We start from the raw sequence: 22,828 nt of genomic DNA on the forward strand, positions 1-22,828 counted from the left end.
ATATCGGATATCTGCAAAAAATCCAATATCCCTAAATTTAACCTTTTATTTTGAAAGCTTTTGAAATTAATTCACAGTTGACCCACAAGTAAAACAATTTTACTACCTCCATAAAAAGTTGTTGAAGGTGTAATCACACAAATGATATAAAATGCTTTGTCCTCTTATCATATCTTAAAACTTTTAATAAGACTATACTGTCAAGTGTTTTTAGTTTCAGACACCAGATGTTTTCCTCCATTTGTTCCTGCCATTTGTTTGCAGAGCTTCACCAAAAGTTCATTGTTTACCAGCGTCAACCTAAAGAATGCCGCTTGTTATGGTAAAGCATCACAAACCAGTCGGCATATGTCGCCGTTTAGCTGCCTGCATACAGTTTGAGTGACACTGTGATGAATCTGGCACGGCTCCCGTCGCCTTACATTAGAGAGAAAGTAAAAGAGGAGGGGTAGCAGGCAGCGCGGACGTGAGTGGACCAAAGAGAATGAGGCCAAAATCCAAGTTAAATAATATCTCTCGGTGTGGATTTAGATCAATCTGGGATTTGTGCTACCCCCAACCCGAGGCACGCTTCAATGTGTGCGTGCATGTGCTCGTAGGAGAGGAGGGGGTGGGATTGATTGTGCTGGTCCGCCGACCATGTGTGTACCCCAGGGGGTGGTGGGAGGTCGGCTGGTGAGAGCGCAGAGGGTCCTGCTGTCCTGCATCAGAGTATCACCACACCCCCCCCCTCCTCCACTTCTGAGATTAAAGTAATCGGCAGGCCAGATGAGAAGCAGAGCAAACACTGGCACCCAGTTGCGCACACACTCACGTGAGCACATGGCAGCGAGTAGGAGAGAGAGAGGAGAGCCCGCTCCAGGTGTCACTAATGGGATTGCTGTGTGTTTGCAGGCTTTGCAGCTATACGATCTTGTCGCCAAATGGCACACGATTGTTTTACATGCCCTCTGATGGCCCAGGTTGTATCAGGAATCCCTCTGGGGATGTCATTCACTCACTGATCCAGTTCAACATGAGCATTCATGCATCAGTTGTGACTGTTTTTCTTCTATGTTTGACCTCTTCCTGCCTCTGCGGTCATGCTCTCTCCCCTCTCTTCAAAGATATTGCTGCTAATGTTTCATGAACTTAGCATAGCAAACGACCCTCAAAGGAATGAACGACCAGCAGAATTCCTGAGAGGTTAATCCGGCCTCTCTGGCAGTCATAACTCTCTTTTAAAGGGCCCATATTTCTCAGGCCCTTATAAAGCATGATTTATGTGTTTATTCACCTTCCTTCTGTGCTATCTGCTAATGTCCACAGCCAGTCCCAAGCCTTATCGCTGTGGTATGCTGTTGTCTTTACAGGTGTGTCTCAAGGCGGGACGTCGCTGGTTCGTGCCAGAGAGGGGGGCTCTGCAGAGCTGGGCTGCGATCTCACTCCTACAGCCAAAGAAGCCACCACCCCAAACCTCTTCCCTCTGCATGTGGTGGAGTGGGTGCGCCTCGGTTTCAGCGTTCCCATCCTCATCAAATTTGGAGTGTATGCTCCTCGTGTTCACCCAAACTACAAGGGTAAGAGTTTCTCAGATGTGCTCAATAACGCACGACTCTTGTCTGTAGGTCCTTTCCCCTGAAGTAGATTCAACCTTTTCCATTGTTGTGGCAATTTGACTGCAAACACACCCTTGTGTGGGCTTTGAAATCACTTCTCAGAAGACTCTGGAGCTGCTATCATAGCAGTTTGCTTCTGAAAGTATTCAAGAATCTGACCACATGTTGACAGATTCTTCTAATTATGGTTCAGTAGAGTTTAGAGAGGGGGTGGGAGGTGTCCTTGTGGCAGCATTTCTCTTTTAGTTACACGTATCTATCGTGTGTGGGCAAAGGTAGGCAGACAGAGGTTACACCTGTGTTTATGAAGACTTGGGGAGGGGAAGTTTGGATGAAACAATATCCAAAAGAGGTAATCCATCCAAACCACCACCCCTGTAATTACTGCTGGTGTTCAGTCTGTGTTTCCAGACTGCAGGGAGAAGGGGAAGGGCGAGTATGGATGTGTTTTAATGGAGGCAGTTAAAGGGGGGTGGGGTAGCATAGCAAGAAGAAGGGGGGTACCAGTAACGCTGTGCATCGGGGGATTAGGAGTGTAGGTGGGTGGGGGGGGCTTGGTGGTCTGATGACAGTGTTTTATTAGTATGCTGAGGGGTGACCCAGTAAGGGGAGATTGTTGTGCTGGAAGGAGCATGGATGAAGCATTGGGAATAATGGGAGTTTTCTTGCTGGAGCCCTATAATCCTGTCATTGTCTAGTAGAGGACAAAAGACAAAGAGGGGTATCACAACCTCCCTGTGCTTTGCCAAAGCCAACAGGACTACTGGGACACCCAAAATCCCATACTGTCCCATCTAGGTCAGTGAGACGTACAGGGAACAGTAAAAGCCCCATTTGTGGTATTATAACTTACTTTAACAGCAGGCCCGCAGAGAGGGAAAGCTTCTGATTTAAAAGCATGTTTGCAGCATTTTGACAACCCAGGAATTTGTGGTCTACAGAGGCTGAACCACAAACAGGGCTGTCTCCGCCGGGCAATTGCTGCATGTGTTTGGCATGTTACCCCTCTCGTCGGCCGTTAACCGTGTCATTGTTTCGGGGCAGTCATCTGATGAAGCAGCCTTAATGAAGTAAACAACATTGCGGAGAGTAGAAACACGCAGCAGAAGACTGTCGTGGATGTCCTAATATGTTGCCACTTCTATCCCTTGTGTGTACTCGTCTGGTGTGGGCTTTACCCCTGTCTGCCTCAGATCCTCATATCTCCCCTCCCACTGGAGGCAGATGGCAGCATGTGAAGCGTGTCAGCGCTGTAGGTCTAATGTATTCTACCCTCAAATTAAATGTCAGGGGATTTCAGGTTTAACCACAAGACAGTGAAGTAGGAGACCATTTCCTGATCTGTGTCTCGGCTTGCCTGGGATGAGGAACAAGGGAGCAGTGATGAGACCTGTGCTGTTGTTTGGAGGCTGGGTGGATTTACAGCAGAATGGCTGTTTGTAATAAAGCTAAGTGATGTGTCAGACTTCAATATGCATTATTAAATCAAAGTGTTTTCCTTTCCTCCTCTGGCGGACTCATTGCACTTCAAATGCCGCACATTGAAGTAGGCTAAAATAAAACATAAAACGCCGTCTGTCCTTGGTCTGCTGCTTTGTCTCATGCTCGCTGATGCTATTGGCCATTTTTAGAAACTGAGATGAAAGAATGAAAGCGGGCGATATCTTGGATGACTATTTCAGTCGTCCATTAAAGCAACATTTTTTGATACGATATCAGGTGTATTTGAGATTGCACTCTGTATTTGAGGAGTGTCGTCCTTCTGTCGACCCCCTTAGACACCAGCCTGTCTCGGCCTCCGAGAGCTTCTCTTGTCTGCTTAAAGAGAATCGGGAAGGTATTAGTCCCCCTTCATCCCTCTTCCTCTCTGTTTCACACCCAGCATGCCCTGCAGGGCTGAACATTAGTCAACTCACAACAAAGAGGAAACAGCCGAATAAACTCTGACTGACACGCTGTTATAGGCTGTTTGAGGTGCATTTGTTGAGACAATATGTTCAAGTCTCGCAGTGTCAGGTTGGTTTACTGTTGCAGGGCCAGATCAAATGTCTCCTGTGTGCTGAAGTAAATCAGTAGAGACTGTGAGTGGGGGACTCCGACCTGAGGTTAGAACCACAATGGGCAAACCCCCTGATCCCAGCAGGCCTCCATCACGCTCTCAGTGTGACCTCTGAGCACTGGAGAAGTTAAGGTCTGCATTTGTCACACACATGCACAAGTCACATACACACACATTCTTAGATCTACAGTCGCACAAACGCTGAACTCCACAACCTTTACACTTGGCAGTTAAGGGGAGTTTAGTATTGAACAAGTTGGCTTTTACAAACGTTAAAGCGTTTGTTTGACAACTCCAGAAGCCGAAAATAGCCCAGCTGAAAGGTGAAACTGATCACCTTTACGAACCAGTTTTTCCTCCATAACTGGACCTGGATGATGTGTGGCAAACAATGACACAATGGAAAAAGAATAGGTGACTGCAACTGGGGAATTTCATGTTTGCCTGCTTAAAGAAGCAGGCCGTTTCAGCAGCTATGTTACCTCAAGTGTGAGGTAGTGTTGTGACGATCCGATTCTTTTGAACGGCTCTTTGGTGCGAATGATGGGAGCCGAGTCGTAGGTGAGAGACGTTCCTTTATAGTTGTGCCCAAATTTCACTGCCTGCCCTAGATCCACTCCTCTTTATGTCGAATTACCACAGGCAGCTTTTTTCCGCTATACTAGGTCACGTGCAGTGTAATCGTGTCACCACAACATAGTGCCGACGGTGAGCAACATTATAAACCTCCGCCAGGTTTGTTGTTTTTTTGTTGACATCTCTGTAGTCAGGCAGAGTCGTGTCATAAATGATTTGCAAATCATGGACATTGATTAATTGTTCCTAAATTATTCTGGTGTTTCCTTTTACATTTTAAAAGCGCAGAAGTGTGTGTTGACACAGGAGAACAAAGTGCTGGCACATTCACGAGTCTGACCACTCTCTACCTCGTTGTGTTGTGACGTTCACGACTGATGAAAGGAACAGAGCACTACTAGTGCTCACTAGTGTAAGGTGTGTCAGTGGTCAGATTCATATGAAGAGCATTAAAGTGCTAATCCCGACCTCTTTGGCGGCACCTATAGCGATAACCGGTGACTGCGGGGGCACAGAGATATGGCTGGCTCCGGTTGTAACTCTTGATTTTCCTCGCTGACGGTCGCTTTGCTGTTTTAGACTGTCTGCCTTCATCTGAGCGTCGAATTTGTTTATTTTTCTTTGTATTTTCACTTATTTTGTTGTATCTGTAGTCATCGATCTTTTCTTTGTTTGTTCAGCCATAGTAGATTACTGTTTACTCGCAACACTTGCAGAGACCAGAAAAGCAGCCGGTTAGCTCCGCCTACCCTCTCTGTCAGACCAACCACTGCTGGGTGATGGAAAATGCGTCACTAACTGGGCGCCGCTTGTGATGTTTTCCTCGACAGTCGCCACAGACACCCAGTCCATAATAATACTATATAATGCAAATGCATAGGCTTTCATCAGTGGGCCACAGGCTCAATCACCATTGTTTTACCTCATTCAGCGATAAATAGAAACCTAACAGACATTTATTTATGTGAAATCTCTTCGAGATTATTACCTTAAAACAGTCAGTGCCTTGCAGAAATCTATCATATCATGTTCCTCTGTAGAAAGGTCTAATTCTGTCCTGTTTAAATGCATGTATCTACCTCAGTGCGATTGCACATATTTTTTATCAACTTGCTTGCAGTATTTTGAACAATAACAAGCTTTATATTCACTGATGATGAGGACTATTCTCCAAGGCACTTAGTGTTCCCTGATGGTTGCTCCAAATCAGGAAGTATTGCAGATTTTAGGCAACTAGCAATTATTAACATCAGTGTTATTTGAACAGCAAACAAAGCTCCAGTTCAGCTCTGGATAACAGTTCAAATACCTCCTGTAGTCTCACTTGACAAAACTCCACATTTTAAGAATCTTTCAAGCAATGCTTTGCTCTGCGATCATGTTCGAGGGCTAATTCCTGTGGTGAGTTCAGTGGCCGCTGTAGTGAAAACTTGGCACGTGAGCCGTGTGCGCTTTCTGGCGCAGGGGTTAACAGCGCCGGACAGAGCGAGAGGGACAGAGTTAACTGTAATCTATTCCACGACAAAGAGCTATTCATAAGAGGGTTAAACTGATTAGGGAGACAGGAGGATTGAAGAGAGAAATTTGGGGGAGTGGGAGGGGTGAGCTGTCAGAGGCAGGGGGCCGGTCCCAGACTTATGATTGTATTCAAATCAAAACACATCCCACAATGCACCTCTGCCCCGACTCTCTTATGCACATACGGATGGACAAAGAAAAGCAGCGCTGATGCTTCTGCAAACAGAGTAATCTGTCTTCCTCCATCCTTCCTCCTGCTATTGTATCACATGTAGTTCACTATACGACACGGGTATTATTATGTCAGAAGGAACCAGTGGGAACCCCTAATGCAAAAATCACATGTTGGTTCCCCTCCTTTGGAACAATAAAAGCCTTATCCCGGAGCTTTAGAGGCCACAAAACTAAGCAAAATGAAATATAACAGCACTTAATAAGAAGGAAGCTGTGAGTAAAAACATCTTTAATGAACTGTATCGGTATGACTGCTCTCAGCTCAACTACAATGCAATGGTGTCACTTTCAGAAGACCTTAATCAATGCTGTGTTTAAAAAAAGAAGAGGAGATCACAAAGCGTGACACAAGGCCAGCTCCTGGCTAGCGGCACGGCTCTGAAAGCTGAGTTATCCCTAACCTGCCACCCACTGGGCGAGAACCTGACTCCCGCTAATATGAAGAGGGTGCGTCTTAGAGGTTCACACAGCACTAGTGGATTAGCGTTTCCATTTATTACCCTTGGCTGCACTGCAGCCCAACCTGTTGGAAACAAGGGCTCATTTTAAGGTGGAATGGAGCTGTCATGTGATAGCTGCCGGAAGAAAAACAGCCAAGAGGAGGAGGCGGAGGAGGAGGGACACGAGAAAGAGGCAGCAGCTATTGTTTCAGCCATCCTCCCCGTCCAACAAAGAGTCTAATGATGTTTGTCTCTTGAGGAGGACTTGTGGACATTGTGCTAATGTTGAACCAGGGGGAGTGATGAATGTGTCTGCCGGGGAGTTTCGGAGCACAAAGGTCAGAAAGGTCAAGCTCTCATTGGTTGTCGGGGGATTATCGATGCACACAATTGGAGTAACCTCCCCGTAACCTCTCGCTCAGTTCCTCTTTGATTTGAAAAACAGGGAGGTTATTTTTCACGTGTTGTTTATAATTTTTCATCTCTCGTCATCAATCATTGCAGCATATCTGCCTTTTATCTGTGCATTACACCATCAGAGAGAACATCCTCAGGGCAGAGCACCTGCCGAGCGCCATTTAAGATTCCAGTTCAAGTCCAAAGATGCAACATTCAAATTTAGATAAAGCAACATTTGTCACACAGCGTCAGCCTTTTGTCCGTCCTCGGCCTGAAAGGAAATCAGTCCTTTCTTTTTCTGCGTCTCATTCATTTTTCTCACCCTCTGCCGCTGGATCCAACACAAGACATCTAAACGTGTTTTTCCCCCTCTTGTAATTTTTCAAATCTCTGACAGTAGAAAACCCACCCCCTTCTGCGAGATCGACCCTCCCTCACCCACGTTTGGCCCCGCCAGGTTCCTACAGCAACTGAATTCAAATCTAAACCTACAGCCCGGGCTTTCCTTGGTCTCATCGCTATGGTAACCTGAGAGAATGAGGAGCGGGGGGGGCTGCCGTCTCTTTGTAGTGATGGACAAGAGGGAGGCGACGGGAAAGGGTTAAGTGTTCGACAGCGAAACCAGAATTCCCCTGCGGAGACCCAGGGGGCAGGGCACTCACCGAATTTTGAAAATCAACATGTAGACGCACCCACGTGCTCCTGAACCCACGAGACCAGTGAACATGGGCAGTGTGAAGGATTTCATGTTACAGAATATGACAAGAGGTGTTATTAGCCCCGGTGATCTTTAAGCATGCTGTAATATTTCCACGGGAGGATTAGGTGTGTGTTAAAGAGGGTTTGTGTGATTTTGCACGTGAGATTTTTTTCCCTCTTAGCCTGCAGTGGGCAGCTAATTCCATGTCCGCCTTGGAAAAAGGTCGTATAGGAAACAGGTTGCTCGGGGAGGATCCCTCATTTAGAGATAAAAGGAAAATGCCTAAAGTTATCCGCACACCTGTTATCATCTCCCTGCACATTTCCCCTTCTCCCTACCTCGCCCTGCCCAGTTGTTTGACAGATGCAGACTGAAATGAGAGGCATTCATTTGTTTTATGGTGCCTCTTTAGTGAGCACCGCCCGTCAAACGCCGGTCTGTCTTTTAGGAGGTCAGTCAAACATTAAACCTGACTATTAAGCTCAGCAACAGGCCCAGTCAGGAATGCAGGGTTAATTGTTAGCTATTGTTGTCTGTCTTCACTCTCAGTGTGTGTTTCACCCTGCCTTCAGGCCACGTATAGAGTCCAGTGAATTTCATAGCTCTCAGGCTCTGCTCCAGACACCGCTGTCTGGAGGGAAAGCGGTGTGAATAGTGAGGATATTGTGTTGCTCTTGATATTGTTGCTTCAGGGTTGCACTGCATTCAATAATCCTCTGCTCTGATACACAGTTTGTCTGCTGGGTGGAAACCTAGAGGTCAATCGAAGACATTCTTCTATGTCTTATTTTTCAGTTTATATCTTACTTTGGAGGAAGTGTTGACAAGACAAGTCAGTTAAGCGAAGGGTGCATGTCACTAGAGGCTTACTACCTCAAACCAGTAGGTCGTGCTCTGTTAAAAGCAGATTTTTAACATGTAGAGGTGTTCAGGAAGGGACTTACATCACACATATAGGCAGATAAGACCCTGTATTTTTGAGTTACAGCAACTTCCTGCTTCATGGTGAGACATGGAACTTTGACAAGCCGCCACGGCCACGCCCTTTGAGTTTTGTACAAGTTTTTGTTAAGTTTTCCTCATTCATGTCTCCTCTGTATACAGGACAAATTTGAGGTGAATCGGATGAAAGCCTTAGGAGGAGTTAGTTAAAGTATGACCCCTGGAAATTGAGCAAAATACACTGTTTTTTGACCAACAATTTAAAATGGCGGACTTCCTGTTGGTTTTATAATATGGGTCCTAGAGGCTTTTTTATAGGTCTAGGCATGATACATATGTGTAGCAAATTTCATAAACCTAGGTTAAACGTGCTGTGGGGGCAGAATTTTTTTAATATTGTAGGGGGCGCCACTGAGCTGTTTAGCCACGCCCCCTAACAAAACCTATACAAAACCTATACAAATCTTCTATCTTCCACACTGTCTACCCAGTTTCATGGCTGTACAAGTATTTTAAGCCCCTGAAAAAAACAACTTCCTGTTTATGGCCAACAACGAACAATGTGACAGACATCACCCATACCATCTTAGCAACTCGTTAGCTGCAAACAAGTGCGACTGGATGCCGGAAACTTCTCCACATTCCCCTGTTTACTTTCAAACTGCTTTGGCCAGGGCCTTCCAAGAGCAACGTGTGTGTTTCCCCCCTGCACGCATCCTCCTGTCGTTTAAAGCCCTGAGATTGAAGGGGGGAAAAAAGAGTTCATTGAGAGACAGAATAAAAGGAAGGGGGGGGGCGGGGGTTAGGGTGGGGAAGGGTAACTTCAGTACCCTGAAAACCAGGCTGCAGTCACCAGGCAACCAGCAGATCAAGTTTCAAAGCCTGACAAGGAGTTGTAAGAAGTACAGAGACGAGCAGAGGGAGCGGTGTGTGTGTGTGTGTTTGTGTGTTTGTGTGTGTGTGGATCCATCTGTGTCTTTTGAGGGTGTTCACACAAGTTCAGAGCGTGCATCTGCCATGCTGCTCGTTGTTTATCTCCAACCGATGTCGCTCATTGATAAACAATAACAGATGACTCACTTGGGTGTGTTGTAGGAATCCCTCTAAAAATGAAAACTACAAAATATAAATAGATTAAAACTCTTCCTCTGTTTCAGTGTTTTAATGAAGCTTCCTCTGAGTATTCCTGGCATGCTCATCCTCGCTCTGCAGCTCCGCAGTCCACCACCACCACCACCACCCAAAACCCTTAATGACAGGACGTCATGTTTATCTGTAATCTTGCATATCTCGACTGTCATTACTTGACTGATTCATATGTTTGCACTATAACTAAAGGCCATGACTTCTCACCCTCTGAGCAGCATAGTTTTTCTTCCCTTTTCCCTGTTAATATTCCAATACCTTTTTTTTCTTCCAGATACCGAATCTAATAACTAGACGTAACATAAAATCTGGAATATAAGTTGCGCCATATTATAAGATGCAGTCAATTTGGGGGGTATCCCAGAGGGTAATAAAGGTTTTCTAAAGCTATTTATTAATAAAAATGTGTATACAAGTTATTTCAACACTATTTCAATGTATTTACATTTAAAACACATTCAAAACACGCACAAATTACAGCCTACCATCTGTTCTCAGTCCAGTTTGCAATCCTGCTAGCTACCGGTGCTGTAGCTAGCGGTAGCTGGCAGGCTACGTTAACGTTGATTGTTGTGAGGGTGGCGGCTGCAATGGTGACCATGACAGTGCGTGTCTGTGACGGAAGCGTTAGCAACAATCAAGTTAGCTTAAAACAGCAAGGAAAACACAAAACAGCACTGGAGCATTTTGTAAATAGGAGATGTTGTATGTGACGTCACCAACACCACCAACTGGATAGCAATCGTCTGGATAAAATACCGGAAACACAGTAACATACCTCTCTCTGCATTTTATACTTGTATATTGGTCGTACCGGTATATAGGACACAGCCCACTTTATAGATGAAAAAAAAAGTATTAAAAGTGTGTCTTATACACCGAATTTGACAGTAAGTATTAGAAGATACCGAGTACCCCTCCTATACTTCATACCTCCTTTATCTATACCGCTTATCCTGTTTATGGTCGCGGGCGGCTGGAGTCGGTCTCAGCTGTCATTAGGCAAGAGGCTGGGTTACACCTGGACTGATCGCCAGTCTATCACAAGGCTGACTCATAGAGACAGACAACCTTTCACGCTCACACTCACACCTACGGGCAATTTTAGAGTCACCAATGAACCTAACGAGCATGTGTTTGGACTGTTGGTGGAAGCCAGAGTGCCCGGAGTGAACAAAGCACGCACGGGAAGAACATGCAAACTCAACACAGAAAAGCTCCCTACATCCAAACTGGGATCGGAACCAGCTGTTAGGCGACAGCGCTAACCACTGACGCACCGTGCAGCCCCCTCCGATACTTGTGCAGTATAAAAATAGAAATAATATTGGTGGAAAAACACTGATTGTTGACATCTTGCTACCTTTGACTAACATTACACTCTCTGGTACCAGTTGATTTTTTGCGGGCTACTTGGTTATCGTACCCGATCGGTGCATTGAACTGGCATACATTTAAGGAAGATTCGGATGGTGATACAGATACGTATTGGAACAACTCTCTTAAGTTGGTCATTTGCTGCAAACTTTCCCGCTGTAGTTGATGTCCACACTGTGCACTTATTTGTCTGCTAGCATAAAGACTCTGACTTTGACTTTGGCCTTTGTGTCCTCTGCATGGTAAGCCCTCGTCCTGCATGTGCTGACTCTGCCTGTCTGGCTGTTTGTGTGTATGCATGTGTGCTGACCCTCTTTCTCTCTCTCTCTCCCTCTCACCCCTTCCTCTTTGCACTCCCGCCCTCACCCCTCCTCCCACAGGCCGCGTGTCTCTGACCCGGGGCGCCTCTCTGCTGGTGGAACGGCTGACCCTGGAGGACGAGGGCTGGTTCGAGTGCCGCATCCTGCTCCTGGACAGCAAAAAGGACGACTTCAGGAACGGCACATGGACCTTCCTCTCCATCACAGGTGCAGCACTGCAGGGACTTTAGGGAACTGGGAGCTGCTGCTTTCGTTGCTCATCTTTGGCACTGTCCGTGTTTAGAACAGCCACAGCGTGAAGCCTGGCTGAGACTCCGAAGGCCCTGGCAGGATGAATTTCCCTGAGTGGTATAGCTACACACAGGAATCATATCTAGTCTTCGTCTGTGCTGATCCTGTTGTGCGCTGATGTCAGTGTAGGAGCTGATAATAAAAAAAGAGCAGGAGAGTGTATCATGGCTTGTGTGAGCTAAAGATGAAGGTTAAACGCTTAAATCTGAGTCTTTATCACCCACCTCCTTCTCATTCTCTGTGACACACAGACAGACAGACGAGGTTACGTCATAGTAGACTTCTGTTAGAGGGATTTGATGTGATTGTACTGCAGTGAATGAAAGGCCTACATGTGCTGCATCAGGTTGCAGATGAACCCAGGACACCTTGCTTGTGCACAATAGTATTACATCAGTGCACACATTTAATATCATATTATGTGTGTTACCTAAGAGAGTGTGCAGTAATCCCTGAACCAGACGTGACACAGAGCCTTGTACTTAGACAAAGGTGACATATTTTATCCAAACCCTGTCTGCATTAGGTGAGTGCATGTATTTTGAGCCTCGATGATCCAATTAGGAGGGAAAAACATGCAGTGTTAGGCTCACATCCTCCCCTCAGAGACAGGCTAAATATGGTAATAAAAAAATTAGAGTCTGTCATTCCAGAGAGTCTTTGTGGGGTTATCTGAGGTTTAGTGGTGTCCAAATGATTAAGTAGTAACTGCCAATATATTGACACAGCAGCCAGTGAAAATCCAAAATCTCATAGCGAACAGTTCAAATGGGAAATTTGATGCGAATATATCCACCAACTGCCCATCTCCACTGATAAAACTACTTCCATGGTCTCATGATCATTTCAGAAAGTTTGAGAACCACTGATCTAGACGATGTCTTTGAAGTCTTTTATCAGTCGAGTTCCCCCGAGCATTGCAAATTATATATTGGGAGAAAGCGCTGCTCCATCAGTTTCTGATTGACTAAAATATAACCTTGTAGCTGAGGTGCGCTGGCTTCATGCAGCTGTTGGCGAACGTCACCCTGCAAAACAGCACAGAGCCAGGCGACGGTCTAAATAGAGCTTTAACACGTAATCTTACTGACGCTGTCTCTGCTTTATTTACACTACGTGTCACTTCTTTCTTTGCATTTTTCAGCTGTATTAATGTTACAACTTCAACTAAGAGTCATTTTTTCTTGATTGTCATCCATAATTTAGTATTGGACCAGGCTTTAGTCAAACACAATCTCGGATCCCATCGGCTATAGTCTGATGACGATATAGCCTCTGGGGACAATGGTGAACATGTCGGGCTTTTCTGATTTAGCCAGCGGATACATTAAACGACATCCAGTCAAGACTTCCTTTTTCTGTGTGCTGCATTGTTTACAGAAAAAACCCAACATTTTTCTTGTGATTTACATGTAATTTACTTATCTTTTTCCAAAATCACAACATCCTCATGCAGATTAGTCAAAAGTGAAAATCAGGCTTTGTCAGGTCTGTCGTCAAGAGGAGAAGAAAACTACTTTTAAAATGCTCGTTTGTTGAACGGAGGTCGAACCGATCATTCTAGTGCATTCGAGGAAGTCGGGAAATCTGAACACTGAGCGGCTTTCGTGACACCGCGTCAAGGGAATTTTAGATCTAGAATGGGTTGTTAGCTGTTAGCATGCAGATGTCTGTTTATAGAGATTAATAAGAAGCTAAATCGTTGTCAGATAGCCGCTGATGGGAACCGGGATGTCATTACGGCGCATTACGTTCTGCCTGCTGTTGCTCTGTTTTTCCTGCATACGCAGCAGCCTGCTGATACGCGATTGGTCAATATTACTCAGACTACAAACCAGAACACTTGCTGTCCCTAAAATTCACGCCCCTGCCTACAGATTCTACATTTCTATGAAGAATCTGTAAATAGAGATTAGGTCAAACTAAAAATAGGTGTTTTAGGTATAAAAAGGGGTTTATTGAACAGATATTTCCATTTTTATGGAACTTTTTCTAGTATAGTTATTTTAGAAATTGTGCAAGGACCCCCTGCAGTTCTCTAAGTACCCCAATTTGAGACACATTAATTTGGTTAAACCACATTTTCAAAGCATCACACCAATTGCTGCTGAGCCACAGGTAAACTGCTAGTGGCACCTTTAGGCTGCAGCTAATCACACCAAAACTATTTAAGTTTGATGGGAATTAACTTCCCTTTCAAGCATGCATTTATGCTGTGGTTGATTTTTGCATTTAGTCCTCAAAGTAATGTTGGTCCTCTGATTGTCTGCGGTGTCCCCCATGCATATTTGAATATGTAAATAAGAAAAAATAATTAATCTGTGCTGTTTTTGTTCCAGCTCCACCTGTGTTCATCAAGACACCACCAACTTTCGTGGAGGTTCTGCTCGGAGACTCGCTGACTCTCAGCTGTGGAGCCCATGGCAACCCTCGTCCAACTGTTGTCTGGCACAAAGATGAGAGCCAAATAGAGAAACATGAAAAAATAAAAGTGAGATGGATTAACAGATGGCATTTCAGTATCTTGATTAAATACTTTATAATTAGCATTTTCTGTAGGAGTTTTACCTTTGATGTTCCTTTGAAGCAAACTGCTTTGTTGTCTTGTCATCTGAAGCTTCGACGATCTTCATCAGACTTTTCTCTCTCTCTTTGATCCTCTTCGCCCCCTCTCAGGTGCTCAATGGTACCTTGTCTTTGGCCTCCGTCACCAGAAATATTTCAGGAGTGTACAAATGTCACGTGTCCAACACGGAGGGGAACCTGACCCACTATACGCAGCTGCAGGTCAAAGGTCAGTGTCGGGCTGCCAATCATCTGGAAGAGACAGAACCTCTGTTTTAAAATGTGATGTGATTGTGCCGGTGAACAAGAAGACACAGAGGTCCCTCTTTTGAAGCTACTCTATGTTTTTCTGAGACAGAAGGTCTGTCCAAAAAGATTTAATGGCTGTGGACAATTTAAAAACCATAGATAAAGAGTCTACACTGCCACCTACAGTCTTCTCCCTGCTACTGCATTGATTGAAGGCCACTCAACACTGATCTCTGTATCCAGGTTTTTGTCTGACTGATCTCCTATATAAACACAATAATAACATTAAGTTGTGTTTTCTTTTAACTTGTCAAAAGGACCTCCACTCATCATCATCTCCCCCGAGGACACCACTCTAAACATGTCCCAGGATGCAGTTCTGCAGTGTCAGGCTGACGCCTATCCATCTAACCTCACCTATGAGTGGTTGAAACAAGGACAGAACGTTTACCATATAGAGTGAGTACACGTCGTGAGATACTAAATATTCTGTTTTAATGTCAAACAGTCAACTGTGTCAATGTCAACTCTCTTACAGTATCCTTCTTTACTTAAGTGAAATACTGCATAGAGTACCCCATTTGTGTCCACAACTGAAATATGATTTGAAGAAATATTCAATATTAATTACATCATTTGGCTGAAAATTGAGGTTTTCCAAAAAACCTAATTTGTTCATTAGGGACACAGGACTGTTGTCTTTTCCTAACATTGAAAAAATGCACAACAGCAAGCAAAAACATGCAGGAACTATTTTTACACATGCAAGCAGCTCCTCTCTCTATATTTCATATAAATATATTGATAGAAGTTTCTTGCATATGTGTTAGAAATAATTAAAATCTATCATATTTTAGGGCATTTTATTCCATTTTAAGAAGACAAACGGTAGTTATCAGAAATGTGCACAAATGTTTTGAGATATATTTAACACACTTTTGGTTATTGTGCTAAATATAGTCTTTGGATATTCAAAGGCAGCCTATAAATGTACACAATGGAATGATTGAGCTTTTTCCAAACCATGCTGCTAATTCAATCAAGTCCAATTAGATTATTTGTAAGACAATTATATGATGTGGTCATGGACAAAGAAGATTATAGTCCAGATTATTTCCCATTCCCTCGTAGAAACCTTCTCAGAAATGTTTTATCCCCCTGACAGTAAAATTAATTTTCACGTCACTTTTTTTTTTGCGCTTATTAAATTACTGATGTTTGTATCTTGTGGCTTCAGGTCCCTAAAGACCAGAGTGAAGGTTCTGGTGGATGGAACACTTCTTATCCCTAATCTCATCCCAGAGGACGCTGGCAACTACACCTGTATCCCAACTAACGGGATACTGACCCCGCCCTCAGCCTCTGCTCACCTCAAAGTGAAACGTAAGGATTGAGTGTCTGTGTGGGTCCATACATCCATTCATTTGTTAGAACTCTTGGTCAGGGTTAAAGGGGGGCGTGGAAATTCATCTAAACATCTTTAGTTACTGTGATCCATTCCTCCTCCCATCCCAGATCCTGCACGTGTGGGCCGAATGTCCCGGGAAACATACCTGCCTTCAGGTATGGAGGGGGTCATAATCTGCCCTGTTCAGGCCGATCCCCCTGTGCTGTATGTCAACTGGACCAAAGACGGGAACGATTTGAATCTTGACAACGTAAGCTTAGTAGCCCTTAAATACAATCTGTCACACTGATGTCATTGTTATTGCATATTTAATCCTCCTTTCACCTGTCCAGTTCCCAGGTTGGATGGTGAACTCTGAGGGCTCCGTTTTTATAACAACAGCCAACGACAACGCAGTGGGCATGTACACGTGTACGGCCTACAACAGTTATGGCACCATGGGGCGGTCTGAACCCACCAAGGTCATTCTGCAGGTAAGACTGGTGACTTCTGACTTCAGAGTGTTTACACGCATATATGTGCAGAAGTGAAATCACTACCTCCGTTCTCCAGGACCCACCATCATTCAAAGTGCTTCCTCGGCCTGAGTATCTCCAGGAGGTGGGCAGAGAGTTGATCATCCCCTGTGAAGCCATTGGAGACCCCACTCCAAACATAACATGGAGCAAGGTGCAGGAGAACTTCCTCTCTATTCTACAATCACTTCGTATTAATGAACATTTTTAACGTGCTGCTGTCCTTCCTCACAGATCGGCCCTACTCCTCGCTCCCCGTACACTGTGTTGGCCAACGGCTCCCTCCTGCTGCAGCCTCTCAGTAAAGACCATCAAGGGGGCTGGGAGTGCTTGGCCACTAATCGTGTTGCGACCGTCAGCGCAGGCACTGTGATCATGGTGCTGGGTGAGTGGGTGACGTTACTCTGAAATCTTCTTTATTGACCTGAATCACCTGAATGTATTTCTGTTGGTTGTCGACAGTTTGAATTGACAGACTTGTCTTTTTTCTCCTCAGGCACCAGCCCTCATGTTGTGTCCTCAGTTTTTGTCATCGCAGAGATGAACCAGGCCAACGTGTCCTGGGTGCCTGGCTTCGATGGTGGATACACCCAGAAGTTCACTGTATGGTCAGTAACATACAAGACACACTGTACTACGCAGATCCTAGCTGTTATAATGAGCATAACAATGAGCTGTAAAAGCCATTGGACTGGACCTGGAACTGCTGAGCAGCATCTTCAGCAGACGGACTAAAAATGGAAGGACTACAAATACAGCCTCTTACCTTGAGGCCGTAAATCCAGGTCACTTCTATTCAAGACACAACTTGTGCCATGTCAGTGTGCCATGTCAAGCTTTGTGCCTACTTCCATCAGACTCATTGAAGCCTGAGCTTGTCTGGGTGCTTAACCCTGTGATTTATTTATAGACATTTTTAACTTATTCTTTCTGGTGGTATTTAAGTTTGAAGCTGCACTTGAATGTTGTCTAATCTTTGTTTTTTGTCCGTCAGATTGTGAGTTGTTTTACGCACCGATGTTTTTACACAAATTCAGTTCCTAACAGATAAATAAAAGTCTTTAAAACAACAATCCTTACTGTTTTATGCTTCAATTATTCCAGGGTCAAACAGGCCTCCCGAGGGAAACATGAATGGGCGTCTCTGCCTGTGCCGACATCCAAAAACTACCTGCTGGTGACCGGGCTCCTTGCTGGCACCGGCTATCAGTTCAGCGTCCTCCCTCAGAATAAACTCGGATCTGGACCTTTCAGTGAAATTGTTACTGTGCGAACAACAGGTGTGTACAAATCCCCTCCCCATCCCTCTCCCTGTTGTTTCTTCTGTACGTGAGCATCAGAACTTATATTCCTACTTCTTCTTAGCTGTGCCAACAGAGGAGCCCACAGCCGTCACCACTCTTCCCAACCTGGAGCCTCCCATACTCCTGTCAGCAAACCGGACAGAGCAAGGTGTTCTCCTGCAGTGGTCGCCTCCTGAGGCTCCGTCCTCTCCACTGACCGGCTACGTGCTGCATGTCCGCAGAGATCAGGGGCACTGGGTCATCCTGAGCAGCAACATCAGTGCCAATCAGAGTGAAATGCTCGTACAGGGACTGCTGAGGGTGAAGATCAGTTTATTTATGACTTTTTAAAGATCAATCAGAGTTGTTTCAGCCTGTTTACATGTAGATTTAACAGCTTTTGTGGGCAAAAAATGTGTTAAATCAGGCAAATGATAAAGAAAGAACTCGAGGAGAGGTCTTTATTAAATCTAACGCCTGATCGTCTTCCTCTCAGGACTCCAGTTATGATCTGAGGCTGATGTCTCGCAGCAACAAATTACTCAGCGAGCCGAGCGAGTCTGTCAATGTTTCCACCATCGGTAAGTGGCTTTCTATCAATTAACATGAGCATTACTAGAATATTAAGTCAAGGTTCTGTTATAACTGGTTGATTACAAAATGACGATGACATTTATTGACTGTGCTCTTATCACAGGGATGGAGATGTACCCCCTACGCCCAGGCTTCTTGGAGTTCATCCCTGAGCCCCTGCTGGCTGGTGTGTTAGGAGGAGTGTGCTTCCTGTTTGTGGCCATCATCCTCTCGTTGGTCACAGCGTGCTACATGAGTCAGAGAAGGCGGCGGCGGCGCAGAAAGAGAAGACAAGGTAAAAAACCACCCCCCAAAAAAAAGTTTAAACTGGTTGTTGTGCCGAGAGTGTGATTGTTAATTTTAGACTTCATGTTATGAAGTTGTTTGACACTTTGATCCTTTTTTCACCATCTCTTAGATCTCCCATCTGCCCTGCATAAGAACTCATCTCAAGAGTAAGTGTACTAGCTAATAATTCCAATTTAGATTTTAACTGTTTATGTAATTTATCTTCTGCTTATTTTATTTATTTATTTATTTTATTGTATTTTTTGTCTATTTTTTTAGAGCTTGAATACTTTTTAATGTATCCTTGTTTTTGCTTTCAGTTGACTCTGTAGAAACACTTGAAAGCAACCTTTACTGATACCTTGCTACCAGCGGTCTAGTGATATAAATGAAATTAAAGTACTTTGAAAACCCGTCATCACAATTCAGGGTGACGAAGACATCGAAAAGTGGCTGATGTGCGGCATGTGCTGATCGTTAGACTGGCATGCCGATCCCCTCAGAGATATGCCACTGGTCTTGCTTTATGACATGTACGGTGGATCAGGAGCGGCATGCCGTTCCCTACCGACATGCTGCTCCTGTTCCAGATCTTACAGTAAAACTAGGATCAGGTGTAATCAATACACGCAGCCCAATGTCTATGCCAGTCATAATTATGCCGGTAAAAAAAAGGCTAATGCAATGAAATAACTTTTTGTCATCATGGAGGTTGTAATCACCATACTTTTACACAACATGAAAGACGTACGAGAGAAACGTATACATTCCTTTATTAACATGTTGCACTTGCGTTGTCAATAAAGACAAAAATGTATATATTTACGGCAGTAAATGTCGTAAAGCAAAACCACTGGTAGGCTAAACATTTTCATATCCACCTCCACTTTCGAGCTCCACCTGCCTTTGGAAGACGAGTGGCATATCACTGAGGGGATTGGCATGCCAGTCTAACGATCGACACATGCCGCTGGCCCCCTAGTGGCATGCCACTACCGGCCGCTGAGCTACCGGCATGCCATCGGCCACTTTTCGATCTTGGCGCTGCTAGGAATTCCTGCCATCTTAGATGTAGTGTGAATGTTACTCTAGCCGTCCTTTTTTGTTAGAATTTGAAGTTCTATACGGTTTGAAGCTCGTCTTATTCATTGTTTCTGTCTCTCTCAGCGGCCGCTCTCCTCCTCGCAGCCCGGACAGCGTCCTAAAGCTGAAGCTGTGTCCGCCGCTTCCTTTCTTCCCCAACTCCTCGTCCTCGCAGTCTGACCGCTCGTCCTTTGACAAAGGCAGCCGTGGGGAATATCACGACCAACGGAAACAGCTCCTGTCCAACTCGTCTCCACCTCCACATTACACACTCTTTGAGAGTCACCTGGGGTCTCAGGCGCCCTCTCCAACTGCTCTGGAGTCCATCTCCAGAGGCCCAGATGGGCGCTTCATTGTCCAACCACTACTAGAGCGCTCTAGTCCCTCTAATAGGAAAAACTTGAACAAGGAAGTCCTGCAAATTAATGGAGGGGCAGGCGGCTCAGGGAGCAACAGGACGTCATTAAGAGACTCTCCAAAGTCGAGCATTTTGAGCTCAGAGAAGGACGAGAGGAAGGATTCTCCTCTCACTATCGATGTCCCAGAGCTGAGCAGACCTCCCCCCTCTCCTGGACGAGTACGGGCCCTGGCCAGAAACCTCTCCCGTCACGGCTGCTTTTATTCTGACGATGAACAAGGCTCAGAGGCCTTACTGGAGAGAGCCAGCTTTTATTCAGACAACAGTGAGAAAAAACCCAGCGATTCTCTGAGGAGATGCCGCATGCAGGCCCACACTGAAGATCTGTTCCCCAGTTTGAGCAGGAAAACTAGACTTCTGGATAGAGACAGAGGCTACCGGGCGATGGAGAGTCAGCTGACTGATAACAGCACCCTGGTCTCACAGCTTGACAGCGAACTTGAGAGGGACAGCGTTAACAAGTGTGCCAAGCTGGCGAAGGAGAGGGAAGAAATGGAGAGGGAGCTGGAGAGCTATACGGCTGATCAGAGAAGTCGTGGAAGAGACGAGGGACAGTCTAGTAAGACAGAAAGCCCTCATAGAGACACGTCCAAGTCAGAGGAAGAGCCGATATGGAAGCCACAAGATGTCACCATCAGACAGAAACACGGGCCCTCGGGTCAGACAAGTCGGGTGTCTGACTATCGCAGGGCGTGCTACTTTGGGAACACCAGCAGTCCAATGGATCGACTCCCTTCATCCCGCATACAGTGGGACATTAGCCCCGTCACATCCATCACCAGCCTCATTCCAACAAGGAGCCCCCGAGAGACCGCATCACCCAGGTCACTACAACCTCGCACCGGGAGGGAAACCACAGACGACTCTCTGGCTGTTGATTCCTCACGCTCTCTGGTCACCCAGAACACCTCCCTCCCCATGCTCTCCCCTGACATCACCTCAGAGAGCCCCCCCGTCCTGTGTCTACAAACCCCAGAGAGAGCCAGGTCTTTGAGTCCTCAGAGAGATCAAGATTTATGCAGGAAGTCCATGACTGAGCAGGGTTTCAGGGAGAAGGCAAATGAGGGAGGTGTTGCTACAAGGTCCAGACATTCATATGCTTATGCGGGCAGTCGGCCCTGGGAGCCAGCAGTCAGAGGTCCTTCAGTGGACAGCGAGAGGCCTACAAGTTCAGCCTCTGCACCCTTTAAGCCGCATGGAAGAACTGCAGAAGTAGACTACACAGCAACAAGGGATCCCAGCCCGTCAAGTTATTCCACTTTACCCTACGAACATCGTGAGGTAGGCGCAAAGGCCAAAGAAAAAGACAGTCGTCCCCGGGATGACAGGTGGAGTTCAGGGTTTAACTCAGAGTTAGAGAGAGAGGGCGTGCGAACGCGCTCCAGGAGGAGCGACAAATGTCTCTTTTCCGACAGTCCGAGCCCCATTTCAACCCTGACTCTTGTAGAAGAGGTGGAAAGTGACCAGTCCCAATTTTCTGTCCCGGGAATGTCCGGGTCCTTCAAGGCCAAGCCTGCAGCCCCATCTCCCAAAATGTCCCCCCTGCAGACAAGTGCAATTCTCGAATATCTGAGCCTTCCAGGTTTCATTGAGATGAGCGTGGATGAGCCTGTGGAAGAGGCTGCAAAAGGAAACACTGCCAGACGAAGTTCAGAAGTAAAACAAGAAAAATTACCGGGGGCGAAGCCTGATGTAGTTCCTAAAAACTGGGAGGTTCATGTTCAGGAAAACCGGGACACGGACTCAAGCCGAAAGGTTTGCTTTGAGGAAGCTCACTCTGCAGGTGCTGCAGAAACCAGCTTTTATCCTGGTAAAAAACAAGGCTTTAAAAGCTCCCATGTAGAAGCTAGAGACTCTTCAAATAGAGTGAGATTTCCAGATGAGGTGAGAGCAATGTCACCTGGTCCAGAAAAAACTTGCAGGCAGCTCTATAATGAGAAAACACAACTTCGAGTTGTGAACAAAAGCACAGAGAGACCTGAATCCAGACTCGGGTCCAGGTCGGCTCACACCTTGTTCAGCGCAGCTAAAGGCATGGCAGATATCGTGGCCAAACACTCGCAGGGTTTTGTGGACAGTAGTGAGTCTTTATCAGAGCAACCCCAAAGACAAGCTTCTCAGGGCAGCAGGGCTAACAACATAGCCTCACGAATATGTCAAGCCCCTGTGCCATTTCTGAAGAAATCCTTCAGCGTAGGCCCCTGCAGGACGCTCCCAGGTCTGGGACAGCCTCGTCCCTTCCTAAAGAAATCCATCAGTTTAGGCTCACAGAGGTGGGAGCACTTCGAGAGCCCAAGGACATATGTTTCTGAGAAATGTTACTGGGAAGAGTTCCCACATCCAGACGTCAGGGTGAAGTCCTACAGTTTGGGTCGCAGTCCGCCCTCCTATCCCAGGCCCGGCCCCTCCTGGAGGGAGTACGTCCCGTTCAGACGCCCCAGCATGGGGAGCTTAGAGGGGCTTCACCCTGCACAAAGACCTTTAGTTAGTCCTCCCTACCTCACTCATTCTATGTACCCACCCCGACAAACCTCAGTCTCCCCAATGCTGGAGCCCTGTGATCCACGACGGCAAGCTGCTGTTTTCCCAGACTCCTCCAGGTGGTCTCCCTCTTATCAAGATAACCTGAGGTCTGCCCACTATGTCCCCATGCCCTCCTCCATCCCTGTCCCCCAGTACCAACACTGGCCAGGATCCAGAGCGGAAAGCATGAGACCCATAGACCCCAGGAGGGGCCCCCCGAGGTCCTACCTGCCCAGGGGCATCAGCTGGCCCTCACCTTACTACGCCCCCTTCCCACCCAGGGAGACAGAGGGTTACAGACAGCCGGACAGGATGATGGGGAG

The 22,828-nt window shown here is 46.0% G+C and overlaps 1 protein-coding gene across 1 annotated transcript; it reads left to right on the forward strand.

The window, feature by feature from the left end:
* Positions 1-1,438: 1,438 nt before the first annotated feature.
* igsf9b (immunoglobulin superfamily, member 9b) lies at positions 1,439-22,814 on the forward strand (the record flags this gene model as incomplete). Its single annotated transcript, XM_069682716.1, has 17 exons — positions 1,439-1,559; positions 11,370-11,516; positions 13,940-14,091; positions 14,277-14,394; positions 14,732-14,873; positions 15,652-15,797; positions 15,930-16,072; positions 16,155-16,295; positions 16,375-16,491; positions 16,572-16,722; positions 16,834-16,945; positions 17,442-17,604; positions 17,720-17,941; positions 18,117-18,201; positions 18,318-18,488; positions 18,612-18,648; positions 19,649-22,814. Coding segments are annotated over 17 exons (5,334 nt in total), but the record flags the coding sequence as incomplete, so codon positions are not given.
* Between the last annotated feature and the right edge of the window lie 14 nt (positions 22,815-22,828).

This window comes from Semicossyphus pulcher, unplaced genomic scaffold (genome assembly GCF_022749685.1).
Source record: "Semicossyphus pulcher isolate SPU_LCO1_2020_fin unplaced genomic scaffold, fSemPul1.0.p SCAF_6, whole genome shotgun sequence".
Lineage (NCBI taxonomy): Eukaryota > Metazoa > Chordata > Actinopteri > Labriformes > Labridae > Semicossyphus > Semicossyphus pulcher.